Below are 18463 nucleotides of genomic sequence, written 5' to 3'. Positions count from 1 at the left end.
TGAGTAGGATAGGCTTGTCTTAGGAGGACAGAATGGTTCCTCAGGTAACCTGGACCTAGGCCATAAGGCAGTGGCCTTCCTAATGCCGCAACCCTTTAATACAGTTCCTCATGTTATGGTGACCCCCAATCATAAAATTATTCCTAAAACCATTGAAAATATGTGTTTTCCGATGGTCTTAGGCGACCCCTGTGAAAGGGTCGTTGGACCCCCAAAGGGGTCGCGATCCACAGGTTGAGAACCACTGCCATAAGGGCTTTAATGGTCATAACCAATACCTTGAACTGTACTTGGAAGCAGACTAGTAGACCAGAAGTTCTCAGGGCAGAGTTGTAATATGTGTCAGGTGCAAGAAACCAGGAATCAAGTTTGTTTAAATGAGTACAATGTTATTCCATGCTAGCTCTCTTCAAGAATCTGAATTAGTAACAATCAAGACAAATTGGCAGATTTCAGTCAACGGAATTCAAGGAGGGCTGAACTTAGATCTCTTACGGTTACAGATGAACTCCAAATTACATACTTGATTCCTTCCTCAGGCTCGGTCTGGTCATTTTCTATGTCACTGGCCATCCTAGAGGCCCCAAAGACTGCTTTCAGTGCCACACTTTGTACCACCTGAAGCTTCTGAATGAACGACAAGGGTAGCCTCCTGTACATCCCAATCCAGTAGTCCAGGTGAAAAATGACCAGGACTTGAGTAACTGAGCACAGGGAGTCATGATCCAGGAAAGGTCAAAACTGGTGTACAAACTGGAGCAGTGCAAAAGCTCTCCTGGTCATGCCTGCCACTTGCTCTTCGGGCAGGAGATGTGACTCGAGGAGAACCCCTAGGTCAGTGATGGCTAACCTTTTTGCTGTCGCATGCCAAAAGCGGGGGGAGGGGGAGTCACGCGTGCGTGCCACACCCATAATTCAATGTGCCCCACCCCCTCGCGCATGATCCCCTTGTTTTTGGCAAGTGATGGCCCGGTGGGCCCGTTTTACACCCTCCCCAGGCTCCAGAGGCTTTCTAGGAGCCAGGAGAAGGTAAAAACAGTCTTTCCCGTACACACCCCCAGAAGCCCTCCGGAGGCTGGAAATGACCCGTTTGCCGACTTCCAGTGGGACTGGAAGGCCCGTTTTTTGCTCTCCCCAGCCTCCAGAGGCTTTCTAGGAGCCTGGGGAGAGCAAAAACGGCCTCCCCCTCCCCCCCCGAGGCCCTAGAAAGGTTCTGGAGCTGAGCTAGGGCACTCACGTGCCCACCGATATGGCTCCGCGTGCCACAGGTTCGCCATCACGGCCCTAGGTTGAGATGGGATAGTGCAACCCCTTCTCAGTATGGGTTGTTGCCTAACAACTGCAACTAGACTACCGGAACTGCCATCACTAAGTGGTACAAACAGGTGACATTTCGCCTAATCATCATTTTGCTTAGGGATAGAAATTTCAGTCCCAGTTAGGGTTGTTAAGTAAGGACCACCTGTATGTATATGCATATTCATGGTAACAAAAGCATATATTTGTCACTTTGTATTCTCTTTATACCCTTTGGTGAGTAGAGCTTGAATCTAATCACTGAGGTTAGAAGTTCCTAAATCAATAAACTGAGACTTCCATTAGTCAATTTATAAAAGTTCTGATTTTTTTTTAAAAAATCAGTAAATTAATACTGGAATGGAAATTATACGGTTCAATTTGCAAAATCGTAAATTTGTTTTTTGACTACATTTTGCTGTGTTTTGCAGAACTCTATGAAATCTTCTTATCTAGAGCCAAGGAACGATGGAAGATTTTTGGAGAGACAGGCACTGAAAATGATACAGAAGGTATTTTGAAATAGCTGCTCATATCGTTTCACAATGCATGATATACTGTTCGTAGTGTTTATTATACCGTAAAGACACTTTCAGGGATTTTAACAATATAATTTCCCAACAGAACCATTTAGCAGACAGTTTGTGTGTTTCATACTTACTTAAAGGGAAAGTCAGAGAGAAAAATTTTAGAAATGTTATGTACCGTGTTTCCCTGAAAATAAGACCCTGTTTTATATTTTTTTGAGTCCTGAAATAAGCGCTTGGCCTTATTGCCATGCGCTCAAAAGCCCAATTGGGCTTATTATCAGGGGATGTCTTATTTTGGGGAAAACAAGGTAGAAGGTCACATTTGGGACTCTAGGCTCTCTAATTCTGAATTATCAGTGTCATGTGAAACTGGATGTGCTCAACCCTGTGTTAGAAAATCTTTGTTTTACATTACAACTTCATAGCTACTGTTGTTATAAGCTTCATAATGCCCTTTCTTTCTGAAATAACAGCCTGGCTATATAACTTAGTAAGAGTCTGATTTTATAAGCCATGCTAATTTTTTCTGCTTAGTTCACTTTTTATGTCCAGTCAGTTTTGCTCCTTTCTTCTTCTGACTATTACAAAATTGAGGAAAAAGATGATACTTTTTGATACAAGATCTTAACTAACCCTGTCATCCGCTAAATGGCTGTATGGTATACATATTCCTAATACGCTTATGAATCTTAATTACATGCAGTCCTCATTCAGCAGCTATTCAGAGTTATTACGCTGCTGAATGAGGAAGCTTGTGACAGGTCCTCATAGTTGCAGCATTCCCGCAGCTCACATGATCACAATTCGGACGCTTGGCAGCCGGCTTGGAATTATAACATTGCAGCATCCTTCGGTCACATAATCCATCATCATCTTCAGCCTTCACTGCTGGCTTCCAATGAGCAGAGTCAATGGGGGAGCCAGCAGGAGGCCACAAATGGCAATCACACGATGTTACTCCTAATGGCCCTGCAGGCTAAATCTAACAATAGCAACCGGAACTGTCATCATAAGTCGGTGCAGCCACATCACATTGCACTTTATAGTCGTGTCAATCAACAACGGAGTTCCAATTAACCGTCGTTAATCGAGGATCACCTGAAGATATTTTTCAAAAACAGTGCCAGGGTAGGAAAATTAAGTTTGCTGTTATGGAAACCTCATAATGAACAGCTTGTATATTTGGTATAGGGAGAAGAGTCCATATTAAAAAGCAACAGAGCTGAGTCATAGCTGGTTATGCAGAAAAAAATGGTTTAATTAACTAAAGTAAAATGCCTCCCTGGTGTCACGCTCAAATTTAGTCTGGAGAAGGAAGGAAGAGTGGGGAACAGTCAAGAAGGGATAAGAGATAGGTGAAAAGACAAAAATAAAAAAAGAATGAGATGTAAACATAGAGAAAAAACATTGAGTCAAAAATTCAGATAGAGGAAAGCTAGTGAAAATGGCAAATGTGTACAATGCAGCATTTCACGAAGGCAAGAATGTGGATTCATAAGAACATGAATGAAGCTAGGAGAAGTTCAGGTCTGCTCTTGGAAAATACACCTAATGCAGAGTTCCAAAATTTAGTGTTCTAAAATGTTTAAAAAGTGCCAGTTTAAAAATATTTTCACAGCAGCAAAAGAAGTTTTTTTTAAAAAAGGGTCCCTTCAGGTAGAAAGCAAAAATGGCTAAATTTGGTTCCAGGTGGGACACAAAAGATTCAAGGTGTTTGGTTTTGTCAGGAGAGGAGAGGCATGCTGTAGTCCTAACTAAATTATGTTGTGGAGAAGTTTGAATAAGCAAGGCCATGATTTATGGAGCCTCTGGAAATTCAGGTTTAGGACAGTGTTCTCCATGTTAGGAAAGGGTGACTACTGCTTATTGTAGAATAGGAAGAATGGAGTCACACAAAATGGAGGTTTGGAGGAAGCAGGGAAATGGGAGAACTCTGATAATACCATTCCTTGTATTTTGCTGTGGAAATAATGTTCTTCTGTACAATGGTATGTCAGTCATTACTAAAGTTTAAAGTAGATGTAACGTAACAGAAATATTGAAACAATTGAAATGCTATGAATGCTTTTTACTTGAATATTGAAGTAGCTTGTGTTGAAATTGCTGCCCTGTTCCTTCTTTTGTTTTTTAATTAGCATTCCCTTTGGAATACAGGTAGTCCTCAACTTGTGACAAGTCACTTAGCGATCAGAATTACAACAGATGTCTCCCTGGGTATAGTTATGACCTGGATTTGAAGTTCTGACAATTGGGAGGGGGGTGGACTGCAGTCACATGACCACTTTATGCACTGGGCAACTGGCCACATTTATGACTGTTAGCAGTGTTCCAGTCACATGACTGTGCTTTACAAAGGATTTGCTGAAAACCAACATCAATGTCCAGTTTTTGGCAAAACCACAACTATGGTTTTGAGCCAAGAGCTCTGGTGGTGCAGTGGTTAGAATGCAAGTATCGCAGGCTAATTCTGTGGGCCGCCAGCAGTTCGATCTTTACTGGCTCAAGGTTGACTCAGCCCTCCATCCTTCCGAGGTCGGTAAAATGAGGACCCAGATTGTTGGGGGCAATATGCTGACTCTGTAAACTGCTTAGAGAAGGCTGTAAAGCACTGTGAAGTGGTATATAAGTCTTAAGTGCTATTGCTATTGATTTATTTTAACGACCATGGTGATGACAGGACCCATTACGTAATCCAAGGAGTACCCGTATGTCTGTGATTGATTTAAGGAAACTTGCAAACTGTGTATCAAAGCAACATAATCTTGTGTTACTGGGAATCAGTCTACAGACATGTATAAATCTGCAGGTTTACTCTCTCTAGATGCTGGAGCATCACTTGCTGACCGAGAAGCTAGCTTGGAGCTAATAAAATTGGATATATCCCGCACATTTCCATCCCTTTATATTTTTCAGAAGGTAACATTTATTGATTATGCTTTGAGATTACACTGCTTTTAAAATAATGGTTGCTAAAAGCAAGAATTTTGTCGTTGGAAGACTTTTCTGTTATGGTTTAATGCAGTCGATAATTTCCATCTCCATTAAGAGGAGCTTAACTAGGATAAAGATAGTTGTAAAATATGTACAGTTTGTCTATATTATAAACACTCTTGCAAGCTGAAGTATGGCAGAAAGGTTGATGTATGCATTTCTGTAGAACTGCAGCTGTTATGTGTTGAGCGTTTTAAAAGCCTATACAAAAAGAATAACGCAAGCAAATTACAAATTGTTTGGGAGTAGAACATCTGTGTTGTATTTTTCAATCAAAATACACTTGGGGGGAAAATTTACATTTTCATTTTCAAAGTTGTGTGAAGGAAAGAATTCAACTCCAGTGTGTACATGGTGAAAATGGTTATAAAATCATTTTTTAAAAGCGTATTTCTCTTTTGTTTGTACATAACTTAGTCTTCTGGTACTGGTATTATGCTCCTCAAAATGTTGATACTACAGTTCCATCTCTTTATTACAGAGTAATAAATAAAATAGTAGGTTCATCTGATTAGTGTCTCATTGTGAAATTGAAACTGTTCAATGTTTTACAATAGTGTTTCCCAACCTTGACAACTTTAAAATTTGTGTGGGCTTCAGCTCAACAAAACCCTTAGCAATGACTGTCAACCGTCCCCTTGGCATATGCAGCAACATTATTTTACCAAGAGTATAACTTTACTGATAGATCCATATGGGCACAGAAGAAGTGAAGCTAGCTCTGAGGTTTTTGTACGAAAATCAGCATAGTTAATTTCCCCATTTGGGCCACCCATTGTCCAATATTGCTCACCAATCCAACATGTTCTTTTTATTTTGGGAAAACAGTCTGCGCCTTTGGAAGGTTCCTATTGCACGGCCTTGAAGTATCGGGATTTTATCAGGTTGCAAACGGCTCACATACATTCCTTACCTTTCTCCCAGCTCCCAATACATTCCAAGCATTCTCTCCCCCCTCCCTTCATTTCTGTTGTCAAGTTGCCTTTACAATGGCTGTTTTGACTAGGAAATTTTGATAATCGAAGTCTACACACTTTAAAGTTGCTGATGTTGGGAAACAGTTTTGCAGTGAAGTCCTACGACTAGTCTGGGAACAAGGCTGGCCTATCTTGCTCAGGCAGAAGGCAGTTCTGAGCCTCAGTATTTCCCTTCATGTTCAGTCAACCTGCACTTTGAAACGATCATTTATCAATATGAAAGCTCATTTCCTCTTCCTGTTTGGATTACAAAATGCTAAAACATAACCTTTGGATTTGAAGCCTTCTTGGTTTCATCATTACTAAACACATACCATTATGACTGCATCACTTTTATTAAATTGCAAATTATTTCAATCATGTTTATTGCTTGTAATTATCATTGCCTTGTCCCTAAATTAAGTATGTCATAAGAGAATGGACATACTGGATTTCTTCTTTTTAATAAAACTGCTTTTTAAATGCAGTAGCCTTCTAGTGAAAATGATGAGAGGAGAACAGATTATTGAATGTATTATCCTGGACCAATAGCTCTAATGACCTAATGTAATTCATAGTATTGATTACAATTATTTTCTATATTAATATTTGTAAAGTACCTGGCGTATACTAGGATTGAGGAGGTAGAAAAATTGCCCAAATTAATGGGTAAAGTGTCTCCATAAGGAATAAATTTTGTTATCATACAAAACAATCCTTCCTCACATAGATGCTAATCGCCAAGCTTCTACTTTGCACTGGTTAGCTTCCTGACTGCCACATTTGTATTAATTGAAATTTTTGAACATTTTCATATAGAATGTATTGTATTCATAGATCTGTCTAGGCAGGAATACCAGCTTTACAATACAAAATTTAGAAAATGGAATGTCCTGTCACAAAAGTAGAGTATAAAGCATTCCTGTCTTTGCTGAAGTTGAACCTAGTATGTATTTTTCTTGAAAAATAACAGCCATCAACATTTAAGATCATTAATTCATACACATAAGAGTTACAATGATATTTTAGAAGTAATTTTGATGACATAATTGCTGGTTGATAAAAAGTTGGTATTAATAGTTATATAATGTGTATGTGTGTGTGTATATATATATATATATATATATATATATATATATATATATATATATATATATATATATATATATATACACACATTCAGTGTGATTATTCTATGCAGGTGTTTTGTTTATTTTCTTGATTTAAAATAACCTTTATCATATATCTCCATTTTTAAATTTCAGTTTTTAACCTTCACTTTTTCGATCTACTGATTCTATTTTAGGGTGGCCCTTATCATGACCTCTTGCACAGTGTCTTGGGAGCTTATACATGTTACAGACCTGATGTAGGATATGTAAGTATTTGTACAGTGTTGTCAATCTTTCAACAACAATGACAATAATAAAGTAGAATGACTGTGGAAAAGAAAGCAAAGGTAGTATTAATAATAATCAAAGTTCTTGATGCAATCCCAAACTATCTGAAGCACAACTTGAGTACCATGGGCATTGACAAAAATCACCATCAGTCAGTTGCAAAAGGCAGCTTTACTTGGATCAGTTTATGTCCTGTGACTATACTTTAACACCATCAAACAACATCTTCCTATCTCAAATGCCTAGAAAGGATTTGATAGGTGGATTAAAATGCCAAAACCAGTCTAAACATTTGGCTGACTGCGACCAACTATAATAATGATAATAAGGTATTAAATTTGTATGCTTTCCAACTCTCAACAGCCTGGGTATTTCACAACAATGAAATAGAAATCACAATAAAATCAAAGCTTCCGTAATTTATTATATTGATATATATGATCATTGATATGATTATAAACATATGCTTTATAAACTGAGTCAATTATCACAAACTTAGCCTTTTGACCCCAAAAGGGAAAACATGTTCTGTTACACTTTGTTTCCATAGTTGAAATTCAATTCTGTTGCTGTCTAGGGAATTCTGAGAGTTGAAGTCCACTCCTCTTAAAGTTGCTGAATTTGAGAAACTGGTGTAACTATTCTGCTGTAAGGTATTTCATATCAAAGGGTGATCTTCCTAATACTGTAACTCCTTGTATAGTCGCTAGGAATACAGAAGAGATATCCCCAGCAAATATAAATATCTCAAGGTATCTAGAGATATCCTAGATATCTCGACATACTTCTTGGTAAACATGTACAGGATTGCACTACTTTAAAGTGACACTCTAGACCAGGGGTGTCAAACTCGCACCGTCACGGCGGTGTCACATGACGCATCGGGACTGTTCTCCCCTTTGCTAAACCGGGCGTGGCCAGTGCGTGACACATCTGGCCTGCAGGCTGGGAGTTTGACAGGCCTGCTCTAGACCAGGGGTGTCAAACTCGATTTCATTGAGGGCCACATCAGGGTTGTGTTTGACCTTGGGGGCCTAGCGGGCATGGCCAGGGTGTGCATGGTCAGCTTGATGTCCTGCAGCCCTCTGCCAGTGAAAACGGAGTCCTCCTGGGCTCTGTTTTCACTGGCAGAGGGCTGCAAGTGGCCGTCGCAGCCGAAAATGGCCGTGTGCAGCCCTTGCGAACTCCATTTTCGCTGGCAGAGGCACCGCAGGCCAGCCCTTCACTGTTTCCAGGGCTGCCCCGCGGGCCAGATCTAAGCACCCTGCAAGCCGGATCCAGCTCGCGGGCCCTGGAGTTTGACTCCCCTGCTTTAGACAAATGGAAAATAGAAAGATATTGCTGAGAATCATTGTATGTATAGAATGTATTCATTCACCCACATATATTTCCTTCCATCCTTCTATACATGCTTAGAAACATGTACCAAATGTTAGCTATCTAAAATAAAATATTGAGCATCTTTAACTCACGATGGGCATATTTTTTTCTATATGCATAATCACGGTTATTTTTAGACTAAAGTATAATTCAGCAAGTAAATGAATGAAAAAAGGAGTATCTGGTTCAGAATAAGCTGCCCATATTATTGTCATAATTTGGTATTATTCCAGTTTTCAAAAATACTGAAACTTCAGCCGTAGCATAAAAACGAGTCTTTTACTTGGTATACTCAAAACTTGTTTGTTTGTTTGTCTGTCTGTCTGTCTGTCTGTTTGTGTGTTAAAGGTCCAGGGAATGTCTTTCATTGCCGCGGTTCTCATACTTAATCTGGAGGAGGCAGATGCTTTTATTGCCTTTGCAAACCTTTTGAACAAGCCATGCCAGCTAGCCTTTTTTCGTGTGGATCATAGCATGGTATGTGCCCGTATTATGACATTTTACTATTATTTGACTTGATTTCTTCTTACCGCAAAATGTTCATGGACAAATAAGTAGATGTTCCTATTGAAGTCAGTGGCATTCCTAGTTTTCGAAACACCAAAGCTTTATATACATCCTTATAGCTAACAGGTATTTGCACCCAAGGAACTTTGCCAGCAGCAAATACATCAGTAGAATGTGTTGTCCCGTTGCAGAAGTGTTGCATTTTTCAGAATCTGCACATTCTATTTTCAGTTCCTCTAGTTTTCTCTGACATAATGGTAATCCTTGCAGTCTTTTTGCCTTTTGGACAAAGAGAAAGCAAGAAGAAAATAATACTCTGATTACTTATGCCTAGTAACACATGTCTTAGATACACTAGGGTTGGATTACTGTAACAAAGTCCTCATTAGGTTACCTTTCAGAAAACACTTCAGAAGCTGCAGTTCTTCTAAAGAACGTTGCTGCCAGGAAAATATTGGGCATATTCTTGCATTGTTCCACTAGCTGCCAGTATGTTTGGTCCAGAATATCTGATGTTTCCTACTCTACCAGAAGTGGGGGTACTTGTGCCTCTCCGGTTGTTACTGAATTACATGCTGGTGGGGAATTCTGGGAGTTGAAGTCCACTCATTGTAAAGTTGCCAAGGTTGAGAAACACTGTCTTAGAACCTTCTCTGTCTACCTACAATATAGAGTGGAAAGGGTGACGAAATTAGAGCATTTTTGGTATTTGCACCAGTATTGTACGACATTGCACTTGGTGAAACTCTGGTGGTCTGGCCTCTGGTTATGTTTTGCCCTTAGTGAAGATAGTGTCGTATGGGGAGGCTTCATTTGATCTGTTGTGCTAAAGTTTGTTACTAAGTCATCTTTGTGTATTTTTATAATTTTATTGTATTTTTAATGTAGTGCATGTTATATGGTGTTTAGATTATTTTGAAGGGTATGCAGCCATATTTTTTATTGTTGTTTTCTCCCTAAAATATTTCAGTTTGTTTTTCAGTTGAATTGTACAGCTGTTACGATGTTAGATTAAAGATGGACAAAATTCTGAAGTGATTTGTCTTGATCTGATTTCTTTACAGCTCAAAAACCTGGCAATTTTAACAGGGGTGTATAGACTTTCTATATTCACTGTATCTATGAACAGTGTTTACTACTACAGGTAGCCCTGAATTTACAACAGTTTAGTGATCATTCAAAATTACAACGACACTGAAAAAAATTACTTATGACCATTTTTCACACTTATGACCGTTGCAGCATCCCCATGGTCAGATGATTTACGTTTGGATGCCTGACAACTGGTTCATATTTATGACGGTTGCAGCATCCCGGGGTCATGTGATCACCTTTTGCGACCTTCTGGCAAGGAAAGTCAATGGAGAAGCCAGATTCACTTAACAACCGGGTTACTAATTTAACAACTGCAGTGATTCGCTTAACAAATGTGGCAAGAAAAGTTGTAAAATGGGATAAAACTTTCTTAACAAATTTCTCACTTGGCAACATAAATTCTGGGCTCAGTTGTACTTGTAAGTCGAGGGCTGCCTGTATCTGTGTAAGTGTTTCTCAACTTTGGCAACTTTAAGATGTGGACTTCAACTCCCAAAATTCCCCAGCGAGCAATCTTAAATTTGTCAAGGATGAGAAACACTGGCCTACATTGCAAGAGTAATTAAAAGCTGGAGTCATTCACCCTGAGTGTTTGAATATCAGCTAAATTATTTCTCAACTGCATAATCTGCTGTACAGTAATCGCAATTTCACTTAAAGATTTACTATTTAAGTAAGGCATACTCTACTCTGCAAGCTAATGTATAATTCTGCAGAAGTTTCAGTTTTGTATGTTTTCCTGAATTTTATATTTTTCTCCCCTTTCTTTACAGATGCTGAAGTACTTTGCAGCATTTGAAGTATTTTTTGAGGAAAACCTGCCTAAACTGTTTCATCATTTTAAATCCTATAATCTTACCCCCGACATATACTTGATAGATTGGTACGTTGAAAACTTAATGGTCACATCATGCCACAGTGATAAACTTTCAAGTGAAGTTAAATACAAGCCAGATTTTAACAGGCATTCTGGGATTCCTTGTGACTGAAGGTGAAAGTTCGTTCTCCAAGCTTGTGGGTTGGTTTCCAAACATTTTGTTACCAGCTAGGTAACATCTTCTTTTTTAAAAAAAGTTTTTTATTAGTAGTTCAAAATTAAAAACGTTGGACATAGATATGACATCACTGGTCCCAAGCATCTTCCAACACTTTAAACTAATACATAATATACTAAGGATAATATAATAATATATTCCTTAGACCTTATACGTTATTTAAACATAGTATAATAATAATTTATACCTTATTCCTATACAATTATACATATCTATACCTACATGTACCTATCTATACAATTCACATACATATTCATCTATAATAACATATATGATTCTAGTTTAACACTATACATTTGTCTCGGCTATCCTCCTTTTATTTACATTCATAGAATTTTGCCCAGATTTTATAGTACAATGTTTTGCTTTTATCCTTGAGTTCCAAGATGAGTATCCATTTCTGCGCAGTTGAAAATTTATAGTAATATTTCCTCTTCAGTTGGGGTGTCTTTTTCTTTCCACTTCTGCGCAAAGGCTATCCGTGCCGCTGTAAGTATATGCAGTAATAGATAATTTACGTCTTTCTTGTACTTGCCCTCTGTCATTCCCAAAAGGAAAAAATTATTTATTTATTTATTTATTAGTCGCATTTCTATGCCGCCCAACTCCCTAGGGACTCTGGGCGGCTTACAGCAAAAAAACAATGTGAACAATATCCCATAAAAATTTTTTAAAAGAACATTAAAAACCCATACACTCCATTCCATGGCCGGTTTGACCAAAATTCCGGTTTGACTTCTATGTTTATTAACAAAATTTCTTCCAACCAACTCTTTATCAGGTTCCAATATTTTTTTGCCTTTGGGCATTCCCACCACATATGATAGAAGTTCCCCGGAGTCACCTCACACTTCCAACATGCCGAAGAATTTCCCTTATTGATTCATGCTAATCTTGTGGGGGGGGGAGGTGCCACCTATAAAACATCTTATGTAAATTTTCCTTATATGAAGTTGCTAATGTGATTTTTAATTTTTTTTCTCCATAGAGTCTGCCAATTGTCCAAATAGATACTATGACCAAAATATTTACTCCAAATTATCATTGTTTCTTTGACTTGTTCCTCAGGCTAGGTAACATCTTCAGTGGAGTTTAGGGGATGTTGGTGTCCAGTGTTCCGCTGAAGACGTTACCTATCCTGGTAACAAAACATTTGGAAACCAACCCACAAGTTTGGAGCGCAAACCTTCACCCTCATCCTACACCTGAGCTACAGATATTCGCCATTATTGCAATCCTTGTGATGGTTAAGGATATCTGGTTAGGAGAACAGAAGTAACTGTAACACGTATGCATAAGGCACAGAGGAGTAAACAAGAGAATGGGATTTAACTGGTAGATGGCTTATTGAAGGTTAAACCATGGGTTTAACCTTCAATTGCTTATTAAAACAAAAATAGTTTTCTGCTAGGCCAAATAAGGTTGGTAAATATGAGAAAAGGAGAATAAACCGTGTTTCCCCTAACTAGTTTATGAGCTAAATTTTGTCACTAAAAACTAATTCCTGGATTGAACTGCATCCCAAAGAAAAATCTGCTTCTTACAATATTATGTGTTCACATTCTGCTGTCCCTATGAACCCTATTGTAGCACCAAACACAGCAGGCAATTTTTTAAAAATGCGGTACTGAAATCTAGTCAGTTGATACAATGGGTTTTTATCTAAATAGAATACATATCCACTTATTAAATTGGCTTTTCTTTTTGGAGTCTTAAGAGTTAGTGTTGACTTTAGGCAACTGGACAAGTCCCTGCCATTTTCTTGACAAGATTTCAGAAGGAGTTTGTCAGTGCCTTCTTCCTAGGGTTAAGAGAGACTGGCCCACAGTCACTCGGTTGGCTTTGTGCTGATGGCAGGATGAGAACTGGTATCTTAACCGCTACACCAAACTGGCTTTCTAATCTTCATATTACAGCACTTCGCTTGGAATGTAGGAGGTACACTTGGAAGTGGAGAGAGAGTTGTTGCAAATGAAACGTCTACTGGTGTTTCGTTCCTTAACTCAAAGCATGATGGTTTATCTAGATTAAATAATCACTGATAGTGTAAGAGAAATTAGAGGGTGTGGTGTTTTGCCCTCACATGCCTGATTCTTTTTTTATTTCAAAATACAGGATCTTCACCCTGTACAGCAAGTCACTACCCCTTGATTTGGCCTGTCGAGTTTGGGATGTCTTTTGTAGAGATGGAGAAGAATTTTTGTTCAGAACTGGATTAGGAATCCTTAGGTTATATGAAGATATTCTCCTGCAGATGGACTTTATTCATATAGCACAGTTTCTAACAAAGCTACCAGAAGATATCACATCGGAGAAGCTCTTCTCGTGCATTACATCTATTCAGATGCAGAATAGTAACAAAAAATGGGCTCAGGTAAGTACTAACTATATGTAACGGATAAACGTTTAATTTTATTAGAAAGCAACTCTCAATTTAAAAGAGAGATGCAGCCACGAGCAGAGATGGAGATTAACCTTGTCTAGGAAAATAAGGCTTTACCTGTTGCTGAATGAAGGTGGTTGCTTTAGGAATAGCATTCTTGGAATGGACACCACCACTGACAAGGCCTTGAACTCTCTGGCCACCTGCCACATACATGTAGTCCTTGATTTACAACTACAATTTGGACCAGAATTTCCATTGCTAAGCAAGGCAATTGCTGAGTCAATTTTATGACTTTTTTTTTTGCTATCGTTTAATGAACCACTTGAGTTGTTAAGTGAATCATGCAGTCATTAAGAGAATCCAGCTTCCCCCCCCCCCCCCCAATTGACTTTGCTTGTCAGAAGCCAGCTAGGAAGGACGCACATGGTGATAACCCTGGCATGCTGCAACCATCCTAAGTGCCTAACAGTTGCCAGGTGCCCAAATTTTGATCACTTGTCTGTGGGAACGATGCAGTGGTTGTTAAGTGGGAGAAGTGGTTGTAAGTAACTTTTTTTCAGTGCCATTGTAACTTTGAAGAGTTGCTAAGTGACTGTTTGTAAATCAAGGATTGCTGAGACATCTGAAAAGCATTTATTGAAAATATTGCCTATAGACAGGGACATGCAGATAGCGTTTTAAGAACTGCTGAAACCATGAAGGACTTTAATGATTAAAACCTGCACTGTGAGTTCAGTTGCTGTAGTTGAGGCAATATGATTTTATATAGTCCCAGATAGTTTAATAACTGTAATTTGGGAAACAGTTTGTATATGTCACATCACCTTAATCTGAAAACTATCAGCAAATTGGTGAAAGTAGACTTTCATTGTCCATGCAATTCCTGTCTCTAGAGCAGGGGTGGGCAACTGTGGCCCTTTTACAACCTGTGGACTTCAACCCCCAGAATTCCTGAGACAGCTTGACAGGAATTCTGGGAGTTGAAGTCCACAGGTTGTAAAAGGGCCACAGTTGCCCACCCCTGCTCTAGAAAGAAGTGTGTAAGAGATTACTTGTGTCTTAGGTGATACAATGAACACTCACAGGCTGTGTACTTAAGTTAGGGGAGCTGCAGTCCTGGATAAGAAGTGCCAATGAACCATCCCCCAAGAATCATTTATCTAGACCAGGGGTCCCCAACCCTTGGGCTGTGGTCTTCTGCTGGGCCACGGCCCATTCAAAACCAGGCTGCACAAGTGGTGGGCAAGTGCACCTCCACTTCCACAAGTAGCAGGCACTCACGTGCGAAACTTCAGTTGTGCTCACGGTAGGCACTTACGCAGAACCACCCCTTCTCTCACCCTGCTGGGCCACCGTGGCCCATTCAGAACCGGGCCATGCAAGTGGTGGGAGTGTGTGTGTGCACGGGGGGACTTTACTTGTGCAAGTGGCGAGCGCTCGTGCGCAAAGCTCCATTTGTGCAAGTGCAAATGGAGCTGTGTATGCTGGTGCGCGTTCCTGCCACTCACACAGAACCATCCCCCAGGGCGCCTAGCCGGAAGGTTTGGGGATCACTGGTCTAGATTGCGTTGATTGTTTCTCATTGTTGATTGATCTATCATTTCCAGAACCAGATGTAAAAGCAATATAAAAATTATTTCAACACAGAGATACAGAAATAAATATGTTAGATGCAGTCCCTGCATCCCTGCTGTCAGGGATTTTCTAACTTTCAGAAATTTAACAAGTTATCATAGTTGCATTTTTTCAAAGAACATATTATGATCATGATACTGCTGATTATAAGGCTTCCTAGATGGTTTATTGAAATTTAGTTGAAATTGTTATTACTTTGGATACATTAGAGCTGATTATTCTTATATTAGCATATACTCCTTAAACCCTCCTTACGCTACTATATGTTGAAATCAGTTGGGTTTGGGTCTTAAGTTACTCATGATTAACTAAATCATGACTGACTGGGTGAGTGGGTTCCTTAATCTATCACATAAAGGCTTGTTATTTGGTTCTCTGTTGATAATTAATTGTTATAAAACTAATATTGAGCTGTTGAAAAATAGGGGTAAGGGAATGATGGAAAGTAAACGGTTATGATTCACAACAGATGAGGAAACCTTGCAGAAATGGCTAGTTTTTATAAATGTTAAAAAGGAGTGAAGTTGTGGCCCATTTTTAAGTTTTATTTTAAAAACTGGTTTTCAGGTGTTTGCCTCATTAATGAAGGATAGCAAAGAAGGAGACAGGAACCATAGTCCAGCACTAAAAAGCTAACTTCCAAGTTCAATTGGAAAAACCACTTGGTTGTGAAAGAATTCTTCTAAAACATCTTCTCAGTGAAAACCACTAAAAACGGCTTCAGAGACCGAAGAAGAAACAGTATTGACTGAACGCAGTGGTGGAATTTGACGGTCCTTATCCTGCTGCCAGTATTAAAGACCTCTTTTATGAGAAGGTTGCTTTTCACAGGAAGCAGAACAATAAAGTATGAAACTGAGAAAGTGGCTATCGCATATTTAATATTTAAAGTTGAACGCAATAACATTTGTAATAACTTTTGTTGGTACTTAAAATTTTGAGGGATACCTTTTTTATGATTACCACAAAGGCACTTTTGGGGGCAGGGCTGGTGTTTTAAAGTAAGGCCCCAGAAACTGCTACCTGAACCAAATGTTTTGGTACAAATACCTCCAAAATTACAGATGAAATCCTTAGGACCAAATCAGGTTTTGTTTTGGTGTACAGGCTTGCCCAGGAACAGGAGGCTTTTACGCGTGTCTTACAAAACTCCTTTTAAACCGCAGTTTCGCTTTCCAACTAAGGGAACGCATGTAAGCGAATACTGCATGCAATTTTGCTATGGAGCCTTTGGCAAATAAGTCTTTTGGCTGAAAGGTGGCAGTAACTGTGGGCTTAGGTAAGCAGCCAAGGGGGTGTTCAGCGTTTTACATTTTGAAGTACTTTGCTTACAGGAAAATTGGTTTCTAATCCATAAAAATCATATGAATTTTTTTTTAAATCAAAGTGACTTATACTTGATAAACACTAGTATAATTAATAAGCTAGTGATAACCCTTTTGCACATTTTACGCAATGTTCATGTTGCAAGTTTTGAGTCCCTGTATATTAAAGTGTTTTCTCATTTAAATTTAAAGTTGATTACTGCAGTGTGTACAATAACGAGTACTCAAAACGCATATTGTTAGTCCATATCTTCTCTTTTAATGTCAGCATCGAATACTGTAAAGGCAACATGTGGAAGGTCAAACTTCCTTCACACTCCAAAACATTTTAAAATGGCTTTTGAACTGAGGGGGATGGAAAGGATACCTCTTAATCTCTCCGAGCAGCTAATGCTTGTTCTTTCTAAGTCCGTTTTGATAGTATTAATGTAAATAAAATTGCCTTTCCTTTTTTTTTTTCTTTGTACCTGGTCCTTGTATGTGCAAATGAAGTCCAAATTTATCATTGCATTAAAAAGTAAGTGATACTGCTTTGGTTGTCAAGTGTTTAAAAAGTTGCAGAGCCTATTTTAAAGATTTGGTTACAGTATATTGTAATATTTATGTTGCTATCAAATGTAAACCACAATTCAATATTACTTATTACAACATTCAAGTTGAAGTTCAAATGTCTGCTTTTTTTCCCCTCTTATGTATTTACTTGCTCCGGTGTATGTCCTTTTCTTGGGTTCTCTTGTACAGTTTTCTTACTTTTCAAGTACAGTATACACATGTATATAAATTGTAAATAGAAGGAATTTAGCCTTCGTTCAAAACTACTAGTAACAATTCCTGTGTAAATAAACTTGTAAGCAGAATGAATACTGTCTTCATTTCAGTTTGTTCAACCTTCATGTATATCAGAGAATCTTCTGTAGGTTCCCCAATGATCTGCTTCAGTAGTCACTCCTAGGCCCATCCAGACATGAGCGCTAAAGTCTTTTTCAAAGTTAGGCTTTTTAATGAAAGATTATGGTTTGTATCTTCTCAAAGAATTACCACTGGCTGTCACGCCTACATTTCCAAATGGATGGGGATCCTATGATATTATACAGATTGCTGAACTGCAGCCACTGGCCATACTGGTTGAGGCAATGGGAGTTGTGATTCAGCAGCATCCTCATATATAAACCCCATTCCTTTGCATATGAAACAGAGCTAGATACGAAGAATTCAGGATACCAATCTTAGCTGTCCCTTAAACTGATTATAAACCTAAAGGAATGGAGAACAATGCCCTTATCATAGTAAATGAACAGAAGTTCCTACATCAGTAGATGCTGTCTTTTGTTTTTACCTGACGGTTATCATTTTGCAGTGTCAAACAATAGCAGAGTTTGGGTTTCTTAGATAAGGCAGCCTTAACAGAGCTACTTCAAAGATGGGTAAAAATTATTCAGTTCGATGCAAGGGAATAGTGCCCAAAGTGTTATCCTTCCCCTGAGCCTGAAATCAACCATTATCACTGCATGGCAGCATAATGAAGCAAAAAGCTTTACTTCTTTTAATCACTACACTGTATTTTAAAGAGTTGTAAGTTGATTCGCAGACTACCTACATTGTCTGAGCTGTGACGTCACTAAATGAGCTCTGGTAACTTGCAGACGATCTGTATTGTCTGAGCTTGTATTATTCTGGGCAAGCTCAAAAATTGTGCATATGTCAGCATTTTTTGCACATGTCAGATTGTGCATGAGGAAATAATTTCTTTGGAAGCTTCTGTGATTAGGAGCAGACCAGCACCAGAGTTGGTTATAAGATGGACCGCTTTACATGTAATCCTCAACTTATGCCCACGATAGATCCCCAAATTTCTATTGGTAAGTTGTGAGTTTTTTCCCCATTTTACAATCTTTCTTGCCACAATT

General features: G+C 38.8%; 1 protein-coding gene across 1 annotated transcript in view; it reads left to right on the top strand.

The window, feature by feature from the left end:
• The window catches only part of TBC1D12 (TBC1 domain family member 12), a 54487-nt gene extending 37070 nt beyond the window's left edge, over positions 1-17417 (top strand). The window contains 7 exon segments of the mRNA XM_070945635.1: positions 1728-1808; positions 4648-4742; positions 7080-7151; positions 8902-9030; positions 10929-11038; positions 13326-13584; positions 15799-17417. Coding sequence (XP_070801736.1) covers positions 1728-1808; positions 4648-4742; positions 7080-7151; positions 8902-9030; positions 10929-11038; positions 13326-13584; positions 15799-15867 — 815 coding nt within the window. The 3' untranslated portion in view covers positions 15868-17417.
• Positions 17418-18463: the final 1046 nt, after the last annotated feature.

The sequence above is a fragment of the Pituophis catenifer genome, unplaced genomic scaffold, assembly GCF_029215685.1.
Source record: "Pituophis catenifer annectens isolate HBS135680 unplaced genomic scaffold, rPitCat1.0.hap2 SCAF_6, whole genome shotgun sequence".
Lineage (NCBI taxonomy): Eukaryota > Metazoa > Chordata > Lepidosauria > Squamata > Colubridae > Pituophis > Pituophis catenifer.
This window is presented reverse-complemented; position numbering and strand designations above follow the sequence as displayed.